This window comes from Halichoeres trimaculatus, unplaced genomic scaffold (genome assembly GCF_033239565.1).
Source record: "Halichoeres trimaculatus isolate MK-OKI-2021-1 unplaced genomic scaffold, fHalTri1.1 fHalTri1_scaffold_4, whole genome shotgun sequence".
Classification (NCBI taxonomy): Eukaryota; Metazoa; Chordata; class Actinopteri; order Labriformes; family Labridae; genus Halichoeres; species Halichoeres trimaculatus.
Genome location: NW_027437182.1, coordinates 30,833,708 through 30,845,175, shown reverse-complemented (window position 1 = coordinate 30,845,175; position 11,468 = coordinate 30,833,708). Strand labels below are relative to the sequence as shown.

The following is an 11,468-nucleotide window of genomic DNA, read 5'->3' as shown; positions in this document are numbered from 1 at the left end:
CATCTCCTCAATGCTCAAATAACGTTAAAAAGTACATGAAGATTTTGATGCATACATACAATCCAATATTATTTTAAAAAAACATAACCTTGTGTAACATGGTAAAAACTACACCGCAGCTACAAACACAAAATAAAAAAGTTTAAATGTATGCATCAGTAATAATGCTTCCACACATGAGACATTTTCCTGAGCTTGTTTACTTTTAATATTTGTGTTAATCTTACAGATAAAACAGCTTTGATAGTTCAAATTTTAGTGAGTTATTTTTCTTGCTCTTGAATATGATTTTATTTATATATTTTCTATTTTAACATGCATGCAGAAATGTTTGTCAATGTTGTCTATTATATTGTTTTTTGCTCCAAATATGTATTTGTTCTGATTATAGATTTTTTTTTTAGATTTAAGATTATTATTATGTAATTGCACTCTTGGTTTTAGTGTTTATTTCATTGTATGTTTTTTATTTTTTATTTTTTTACTTAACATCCTTCTACAGTCTTAATGTATACTTGAGTGCATTGTTTGTGCAATTCCCCCGCAGCCTTTTCTTTTAACTTGTATTGATTTCCCCCATATGTTGTTGTTCTTGTCTCTTTAAAAGTCTGTAAAGTCTTCTCTGTGCATGTGGAACATGAAAAAAAAGAAACAGTGAAGAAGGGTGTGTTATGTTTACCTCCTGGCCAATCGTGCTGGGATTGTGTACATCAGTGGCTTTGATTCAGCTTTTATGTCTTTGTTGTCACAGCTGGACTCACACAATGTTAAACTGAACCAGAGACTGTTAGGTCACAAATAAGACAGTTTAGGAGTAAGTGATGTAAAAACACTAAAACAGAAGCTGAAACTATGAGTGGGGTTCAGTCTTAATGTATATTGTGTAGTTTCATTTTGTCTGGATGAGGTTTTTGTTGGTTTGAAATAATCCCTCCCTCTTTTTTGGGCCTTGTGTTGAGGTGAGCTCTGTTTTCATTAACCAGCAGAAAAATATTTCATATTATATGCCATTATTGGCTGTAAATTATTAGTGTTCTCACATTTATATGTTTTATTTAAGGTTTCTCATTTTCTTAGTGCTTCATTCTTTATTTCAATCAGTGCTGAAGATGTTTAATGAACCTGTGGTGAACAGAGTTGTCCTGCTGCAGGTTGTGGTTTCCTGATTCTGAAAAGAGCTGGTGCATAGTTAGAGTAACACAAATACAGAGAGATAAAAACTTCACACAAGTATTGCACAACAAGAATTATTGCTCAATGTCAATTGTATCAACAATTAGAGCAATAATTCTTGTTGTGCAATACTTGTGTGAAGTTTTTATCTCTCTGTATTTGTGTTACTCTAACTGTGCACTCAGATTTAAGGCATAAAAAGGCATTTGTGTTAATAGTTCATAATTCAATAGTTTTTCCAAATCCCTAGAATTCTTTCTTTCTTTTTTTCCATCCAACCTTTTACATACTAAGTCTTAAACATTATGTCCGATCATCTGAATTCTTTAATTTCTCCAATCTTATATTTATTTATCAAATAGAAGTGGTGGTTTAATTTTCCCTTTTGTTTAAAATATTTAGATTTTACCTGAATTCATTTTATGGACTTATTTCTAAGGAGGTTCTACTGGTAAATGTTGCAGAATATAATGTTGGAATATTCTCACATTTCATATTAAGTTCTAAACCCAGACCAAAAAACAAGGTAAAAAATTTGGAAATCTTGTCCTCAAACCACAGGGATCAGTTTTTGCAGAATAAAAGCATGGATTTTTTTAACCACATGAAGTCATAGAGATTTATAGTTTTCATTTGAGCAGAATATCACAATATCATCTCTTTTCACAGTAGATGAGGACCACTGTTTACACTGATATACACAGTTTATATTGTGCTGTTCAATTCCAGGTTCATCCGGTAGGGGGAAGAGTTGTTTCATGTGAGAGCACAAACATCGAGGAAGCTGCTCAGGTCCTTGAGACTGTTTTGAACGTCAACATCAGTTTTATTTTTGCTTCAAAATCTTTGCTTTTACAAACCAAAGAGGACCATGTAAATTTGAGCTTTTCATTTTTATTTCAAAATAGAAGATAAATTATTATTACTCACAAAGTATAGGGGATGTTATTGTTTTCAGATCTTTTTGAACTCATTTAGCAAAAGTGATCTGCTCACAAGCGTTTATGATTTCAAGCTGGGATAATTGTATAGCTTGCCCATAGGTAGCCAAAATGCCACCCATGGATGGTGACGTATTACGCTGATGGAGCCAAGGCTAACACAGACGGGATCAAGTAAATCAAGTATTACATTTAACTCACCGAGAAAACAGCAAAGATTCCTCAGGTCAGTCCACTGAACTGTGACTATCTCATGCAGACACGCATGGCATTAGAAAGTTCTTGTGTTACCATTCGTAAGATTTTATCTGTCATTGCTTCTACACTACTCTGTTAATCCTGTCCAGGAGCCTCATTTGTCATAGCTGTCAATCATGACATCACATCTCCAGTTTTTAAACATGAAATAACTACATAAAACCTGACTTTTCAAAAATAATGAAAACTTTCATTAATCACTATGATAAGAGCTCACTTCAGTGATAGAAACAACTTTATGTGATGTGTACTTTATTTTAATTTTCTGAACTGACCTCTGTTCAATCTCCTATGATAAGGAGGAGGGCTTGAAGATCTTAATTGCAGCTGTTCTCCAGGGCAAGCTGTGAAAGTTCTGGCTTCTCTCAGGATTGCTGTTGTTCTGCCCATAGTGGTATTGCCTATGGCTGAGCAAACCTGCACAGCGTAGCGCAGTATTTTTTTACGGCACCAGTGAATGTAGCACAAGTCTGGAGAATATTAGTTGATTTGGCCAGATCAAGTCACTCAGCTCCTAACAACATTCAAGCAAAGCAAGTCATTAATCTATCAGGCAACTCAGCACTCTAATTTCACACAAACAAGAAAAAAATAAGAACTGAATCTTAATTTTGATAAGGATTTAAAGATTATCAATTTTCGAATAATTTGCTCTAACATCCAGCACGTTCAAAGAGACTTATTCTGAATAAAAACACTTCAACATACGAAAAACATTATACCCAGACCTCGGCCCATAGGCTGCATGAAATCATGAACAGCCCAACACCTCACCTGAAGTGAAGCCAAAACTTTAAAGCTCCCCTGGTGGCTGGTGATAGTACAGTTCATGAAGCCTTCCTTCTCTTTTAGAACAGACAGAGCTTTGCTCAAACTAGGCATCAAAAAGTCATGTGAAATAAGTTTCCCATTAGTTTCTTTTACAATTGTTAGTCACTATCATACTGACCTATGTGCTAATGTTAATTTTTAACATCACAACAGTTATTTAATGTAAAAAATAATAAATAAATAAATAAATAAATAAATAAATAAATAATCTTGATAGATTTATGAAAAATGTATAATCTATAGATGACGTGCTTTGTTAGCAGAGGGGGTGGGACATCAGTTCTGGGGCTTTGCCAGCTAGATTACCTCTTTGCATGTGTTGGCTCCGAAATACAACATCTATGCACCATACAACACCAACCAAGTGGTGTCTAAGAGTTACTTTGGACAATGTTAAGGGACTGAAGAGTGTTGTTAAATTGTAGACACAGCAGGTACACTGTATTTATGACCTGGTGCTGTGTCATGTATCTTAAACAAATTCAGGTACTGATTTTTTAACTCTGCCAGAGTGAGCACTGTTTCTTAAGTGTATTAAGGCCAAGCATGCAAATAGAAAAATAAATTTCTAAAGATGCATTTGAAAAAATAAAATAAAATAATAACATAAAAATAAAAGTCTGCTTTTGGGGCACAGTGGAGTGTTTGGGCTACAAGAATAAAAGATGAAATAACATCTATTTAAATTCTCTGAACATTATCATTTTATTTTTAGCTCTTGAAAATAGTTTTTTTCATTTTTGTAAACTCACTAAATTTGTAAGTTTTATGATTTAATTTTTCCAGCGACACAATTTCAATCTTAACATTAGCAAATGTATTTTTTTTAACATACAACTTAATTCATGAATTTATAACCTCTTTCCTATAACGTGTACTAAGTTCTTGACTTCATTCTTGATGATTTATCACCACATTACATTATGGTATACACAAATGGACAAATTTTCGCAAATTTACAACTCTTTTCTTTTAATATTAAGACTTTTATTTGTGAACTCTATATATCTTAAACTTTGTTTTTGATTTTTTTTAGTCATATCTAACGTGGCTCTTTTCATCCATTGCACTCAAGAGCATAATGCAAAATCAAGTTAGTGTTTATGTTAACAAAACTGAATAAAGGTCTTAACTTTATCCAAGTGTGTTTTTAAGACAAAGTTGAAATATCGGTAAATCTTCCATCTATGTTTTTCAAAAGATTTGCTTGCAATGTGCCTACCAGTAATTTTCAATTTTTTGACATATATCTATTTTTTTACTTTCAGCAGAAAAAATATATCTTGAGCCTGGCCACCCCAGCAGACATTATCTAAATTCACCTCTATCTGTATACTGGACTAAGCTCTCTGTCAGGAAACACTTTTAAAGCACTACATTTGGCCTTATTTCATTACACACAAAAAAAAAAACACACACGAGTGCATTTGCCTGTACAAAACCAAGAGCTTACAATAAAAAGGGTAGATGAATTTTATAAAACCCCCCACAAACAGTATCCTCAACATGAGGTGGGAACACCCCCAGGCCAATCACATTTTTTGCACTCTGATATGAATCTATTGCTTATTATGTAAAGTTTCCTCTGCTTTTTTACTTCTATAAGTCGTCTGGATAAATAATGTTATCATACACAGTGTATGGTGTATGTGTGTGAGCTTGTGAATTATGTAATTGAGAAATTAGAACAATAATATCCCACCTCATCCGAAACACCCTCAGACCGCAGCACAGTTTTTTCCTTACTGCTATTCTACTCTCTGATTGGTCCAGCCAAAGGGGGCGTTGTCACAAGCAAGCGTTCCAGGCGCTCTGATTGGTCACACTCACGCCGCTCAAACTGTTGCCTGGTGATCTGCTCGCAGCTTGTCAACCGCACGATCTAGTTACTGTAGCTGCCTGCTGCAATGAAAATATCTCCGTTTGTGGGTGGATATATGGGCCGAGGTCCATCATTTTTTACCAAACACTGACCGAGTGAGTACTTTCTTCTATCATCACATGCTAAACCTCTGACTGTGGTGTGAATTTCTTCTGTTGGAGCTGACGAGGGAGGCAGCGTTATCAAGCTTCAGGTTTGTTTCAAGCTAATTTGCGGTTTTGTGTTTTTGGGTTAAACAGGCAAAGCAGTAAGAGCACAACAAGGTTTATTTTAGCGAAACTTATAAGAACCCAGGATTAAAACACACTGTTGATATAAGTCAGCCTTAAACTAAGTTGTCTTGAGTGTTGCTCTATGTTCGACTTGTTGGATTTATCGCTGCCCTGCATTGGAAATGTGGGAGCTAGTATCATTAAATCTGTGGGCAGTGGGAGCCACACACACACACACACACACACACACACACACACACACACACACACACACACACACACACACACACACACACACACACACACACACACACAGAGAGAGAAGGCACAGAAGGCACAGTACAGCCAAGCTCCTGTAAAAACCAACAGTTTGACTGCCACATTTCCGTTTTATGTGATCTGATCTGCTGTTAAGGATGCAAGAGAAGGACCAATAGGACAAGTGCATGACAGGTGCCTTCATCATTTATAATTTTAGATGTTGTTTGTATCATTAACATCAATTTTAACTGTAAATGTAAATATTTGCTATTTGTTTCTGCCCTTATTTGTGTTAAGTTATCTGAAAATGCTGTGACGTAAGCTGTGTGGATTGCATTTTGCAAATATTGTACCATCATGTCTAATTTTAGTGGTCATAAACACATTTCAGGCGTAGATAATAGTGATAATTGTGCATTGATCATAGAAGGAGGTGTGAAAGTCCTGCATTTGAATTCCACAGATTCACTTCACCACCACGCATGAGTCATTCTTGTGTTTATAGAGGCAAAATATATGATCCACACAGCTATGCCCTGTGCATTCCTGATCATATTAGCCTTCTAGGTTTGGGCCTGGGAGAGCAGTTGGCTAAAATCTGCTCAGAAAAACAATAGACTGCATGCCACAGCATGGAGGAAGCACACTGACGCACTCGTGTTTGAAAAGAACAGATGACCAAAGACATTTTCTCTGCAGCTTTCAGTATTTTAAGTTCAGGCTTGTATCATCCTCCTCCTCCAGTTTACCTGTGTTGATGGTGTGTGGCTGAGAAAGATAAGGGAGTAATAGACCACACAGCGATGTTTGGTGCTCAGGGAAACAGAGTTTATTTTGGTGCCGAGGTTTTGCATACTGATGAGCAGCTCCTGTGCCCACAGCACCGTAGGAGACTGGGAGAGTGAGTAGGCTACATGAGTCCTTGAGCTTTTCCCAGAAAGGAAAGGATGAAATGGAGAAAGCGGTATCTGGAGTCTTATCTGATTCAATAAGAGTGAAGAGTGTGTGAATACCCGAGGAGGTGCTTTAATCACGTTAACAGATCCTCTGGTTCTGTTTCACTCTGCAGAGCACGTAGGAACTTCCAGGCATTGACTAGTTAGTGGTATCTTTTCCTTTATTTTCTTCAAGTATAGTGTGTGTGTGTGTGTGTGTGTGTGTGTGTGTGTGTGTGTGTGTGTGTGTGTGTGTGTGTGTGTGTGTGTGTGAGTGTGCGTACTGTCCTTACATTTCTAAATGAGGGCAGCTCACAGATTTTACACAAAAGGTTCAGTTTACCTCTCACTTAAAAAACTACGCAAGCTGTCAAATCAGTTGCATAATTTCATCCGTGGGCTGTAGGAAGTTTTCTAAGGTGGGACATGTTCACCTTATGATACCATCAGGTTATCTGAACATGTCATCCAGGTTATCAAGAGGCTTTAGATTTCCAAATTCTGACAGATAACCCATACTTTCAAGTAAGGATTCAAACAATGTGCCATCATTGATATCAGCAGCTGATGTTAACTGTCAAATTGCATCACTTTAATGGTGGTAAGCTTGAATACCTGACTGCTGATTCATAGAAGAAGGGTTTTTTTTTTTTTGTCGGCCTGTTGGACAAACTCTGATTTGTTTTTATGGTCAAACGTGAAAGAAAATGTCAGCAGCGTGGGAGTATTACACCGTCTCCGGGAAAGATCAGCAACAAGCAGTTTGTAAGACATGCTCCACTGACATTTCAAGAGGAGGAACTATTAGCAGCAATTTGAATACACCTCATCTCAGAGCCTTTCAAAAAGCACATTGAAGTAATGTAAGAAAGAATAAAAGAAACAAATGAATTCCTATCAGATAGCTAGAATAGGCATCTGTTTCAGCTCCGGCCTTGATTTTCACAATTTGTTCAAAGTGTTGGCCTGTGTGACTGATAAAGCATTTATCATGAATTAGGCGTGTTATTAATGATGCATTATGGGATTTTAATGGTAATGAGAAGGGCTCAACAATGATTTTAAAGAGGTTTGTTAGTTTTTGTTGCCTTATACTTTGGAAACAGAAGATCCTACTTAGCCATAGGTCTGGGAGATTTTTCAGGTCGGTTTTTCACAATACTTTCAAACACCTTAAAGCTCCTTTGAGAAGCTTTGGGTTTGTGTAGATTTTGGCGCCCCCTGTGGACACAGCCTCACCTTTTATTGCTTTGCTGATTTGGCCTCTTAAATTACTTTTTTTCAGACCGGTGCCTGTACAAGTTCTCAAGTACTCCCTCTTGGGTACTCAGCAATACCGAGTACTGATACTACTAGTATTTTTGATACACAAGATTTCAATTAACAGTGACGAATAATTTTGAACATTGTGACTTTAAGTCCAGAAGAAAACAAAAACAACTCTCTCCGAGTTTAAAATTTGTTTTTAACAAAATAACAACTGTTAAAAAAAAGTGAAGTGCAAATAAAACAGGTTAACTGTTAACTCTCCCTGGTTCATACATGTTGTCTGAACGTGACGCAAATTTGCTGTGGTGTCAAACCGCTGCAATGTTTGACACAACGCCAACTACTGGCAAGGAGGACTTACTAAATATACGATATTTTTTGCCCTAGTATCGGCTGCTGGTATCGGCAGCCTTCATGAGTAGTGATGCTTTGAAATAAGGCTGGTATCTGCCAGATATCGATACCCGTACTCGCCTGTCCTTGTCTTAAAAAGTTTTTTGTTGTTGTTGGTTTTTAAGCTTAAAATCTCATAATTCTTTCTCAGCATTAATCTTTGCTCTGGAAAATATAAAAAGGATGTTGTGTTAATTTTTGCAGCTATTTTAAACGACATCTTTATTTTTTTGGTGAAAATACCTGGTGGTGCCCTGTGATTGGCTGGCGACCAGTCCAGGGTGTACCCCACCTCTCGCCCAATGACAGCTGGGATAGGCTTCAGCAACCCGCGGCCCTGCACAGGATAATGAAAATGAATGAATGAATGATGAATGCCTGGTCGTTTTAGGCACATTTTAGTCTTTTTCTACCTTCAAGTCTAGTCTTGGTTGAAGACAACACAAAGTATTTTAAGTCGAAATACATTTTATATTTGCATCTAGTCAGGAAATGTTCCCCCTAAACTCATTTGTTCAGCAGTTCAGAGACTAGTATGAAGGTTTTACTAAGTGTTTAGATAAAGTGTTGTTGCAGGTACATGACCAAGCTAGTACTGCACCGCTCAGCTGACAAAGTGAGTCTGTTACAGGGATGTGTTTCTTATAGAGGTCGACCGATATGGGTTTTTTGGGGGCTGATGCCGATGCCGATGCTTTCCAAATTTGGGCAGCCGATGCCGATATGCATAGCCGATTTTTCCAATTTGATATTCAGGCCAATTGTTAAATAAGTATATGTTTATCACATTTTTGTGAAACGCAGCAATTTCTGAGCAACTAAAAGAAATCTATTACAACAAGTCGTGTCCAGTCCTTTGCACATTTATTCAGCTTTCAAAACAATGAAATATTTTGTCTGAGTAAACACACAATGTAACAAGCAGTAATAAACATTCACACTCTTCTTAAAATGTCAAAAAAGACATTTAAACTTATTAATATAATTTGAACAAAAGTATGTAATGTAGCCAAGTGGTTCCACAAGTTTGAGGTGCTCATCTTTTTTGTGCCTGATCAAAAATTGCGTCATTTTATACAACGGATCAAAAATCGGCTTTTTAAAAGAAATTACAGCCGATGGCCGATAGAGACAAATATCGTCCCGATATATCGGCCGGCTGATATATCGGCCGGCTGATATATCGGTCTACCTCTAGTTTCTTATACTCTGAAAGATTCAACACACAGTGGGTTAAAATATCAACCACTCCAGACAGTCATGACCTGATCAAAATAGGTCTTTACATGATGGCATGGATTGCTTTATAACCCAGAAACATGCATCAGTCTGTTTAACATGAGTTGAAAACTCCTCACAAGATCTTTGATTTGCGCACCAAACAGATGCCTGCTCTTAGAGGAGTAAACAGATAATGTACAGGCATTAAGGCTGTATGGTTCTGCTGTCTGCCACTTTTTATTTATCACATTTTTGTTTACAGATTGTTTGAGATAAATGTTTTGCACCCGAGGGACAACAACTGCTAAATATAGACAGAAAATGCAGGAGTCAAGAGAGGGAATGACATCAACCATGGACTGGTTGTGAGTTGATTGTACGCAGACCTATCTTTGAAATTTTATGTCCCAAAATGGGTGAGAAACCAGAGCACTATACCTGGATGTACATCTATTAAAAACATCTAACATTCGCAAATTTTGCCTAAAAATGGGCTTCAGTCAGGCAAAACGTTATCCCTGATGTCTGACCACCAACACATCTTCTGGCTTGTCAAGAATCCTGCCTTTTCTGAATCTCCATTTAGGTTGAAACCTGTCCCACATTTAAGCAACTAACGCTCTGTTTTTCTCTGTTTTGAGATCTCTATGGGTGCTGATAGTGTGCAGCATTTGTGTGTTGGTCAGAATAGAATCATGCACTAAAAATAGCAGGTGCACTTATATAGGAAGTGGAGCCTATAGGAAGTAAAACACAGCGTAAGCCTTTGCTGCTTCCATTGTTAGTGTTTACTTTGACTCTTACAAGTCCCTCGACTGAATGGAAGAGCAGCGCTGAATCACTGGAGTGCCCCTTTAGCTTAGGAAGACAGAGCTGCAGAGGAGCGGTTTGGTGCCAGTGAAGTGCGACAGGCCAGCTCTGTAGACTCAAATGTGTGCGTGTCACTGTGCCCAGCTTTCAGGTTAACCATTCCTGTGTCCATTTCATGATGATTGTTAAACCTGAACTTCACAAAAGCAAAACAAGGTATTTATTTTATAAAAACAAACCTGTAATCTGATGTTTTATTTGTCTGAAGGTGAGAGCGAGCCACTTGAAGAAGGCATGCAGAGGATATTATGGCTAACCGCCGGCACACGCCCCTCGAGAGCCAGCAGCTGGCTGCCTCACTCCATCCTGTAGCTGGGCCTCCTCTGCCTGAGCTCCATGCACCTCATGTATCTCCCCTTTTGACTTCATGAAGATCCCTGACATCGGTGATGTGATGAATAAATTTGAAGTCCTTGGGATCGTGGGTGAAGGTGAGAGTTGTGATTTACTGCATGTTATAAAGCACATATCATTTGTTTTCAGTCTGAAGCGATGAGTCCAGTCCAGTCTTTGGCCTCAGCTGTTGGTGTGCAGTGAGACATGCACTCACAGATTTGCAGTAGGGCTTTCCAGTGAGCAATCATTTGATTGTTTTTGTCCAATTTGTCTGTGGAACACGGCTTTTAAAAGCCTGATGTGGTGTTCAGGATTGTGCAACTCAATAAGGTCAAGAACAATTTTTTTGAATATTATTCATGAGGAATAGCCCCGGGACAGTAGTCTATAAATCAATTAATCGTACGATAATTGAAATGAACTCAATAAATTTGCAGGCCTCAGTAAATCGCCATGTGCATACGTGTTTATTTTACCCGTCTCTCGCCTTCAAACAAACTGGAAGACAAGAGGGCTCACTCTGTGCATTGCTCTCAACATCTTGCTGCATTTGTAGAGGAATGAACAGGGTGAACCTTCTTGTCAGTTATCTAAAATCTTAAGCCCCCTTTCCACCAAGCTGTTCAGATCGGTTTGTCACGGCACGGCATGCATTTTACGGTGTTTCTACTAACTAATCCCGGGACAGATCCCCAAGTAATGGAAACGAGCTGTACCACTTTTTGGCACCCTTTCGTAGGGTGCCAGACTAAATTGATCCGATCTCGGAAGGTGGAGCTACAACACTGCAGACTGCTGGTCGGTTGAAAGAATTGTCACTTACCGTGCAACTACACGAAGAGCCACATGCCAATCACAAAGTGGACCAAATGCTGCATGTCTTCCA

General features: G+C 37.9%; 1 protein-coding gene across 7 annotated transcripts in view; it reads left to right on the top strand.

Annotated features, from left to right (window-relative positions):
* The first annotated feature begins 5,052 nt into the window (after window positions 1-5,052).
* The window catches only part of LOC141788789 (cyclin-dependent kinase-like 5), a 74,385-nt gene continuing 67,969 nt past the window's right edge, over window positions 5,053-11,468 (top strand). For 3 of the 7 annotated variants that reach the window (XM_074667859.1, XM_074667857.1, XM_074667854.1), the window contains exons 1-2: window positions 5,088-5,278; window positions 10,455-10,677. In XM_074667859.1, the coding sequence (XP_074523960.1) occupies window positions 10,614-10,677 (64 nt within the window). In that variant the 5' untranslated portion in view covers window positions 5,088-5,278; window positions 10,455-10,613. Of the gene's footprint in view, window positions 5,279-5,616; window positions 5,751-10,454; window positions 10,678-11,468 lie in introns of those variants that run through there. The other 4 variants (XM_074667858.1, XM_074667860.1, XM_074667855.1 and 1 more) reach the window with 3 other exon arrangements.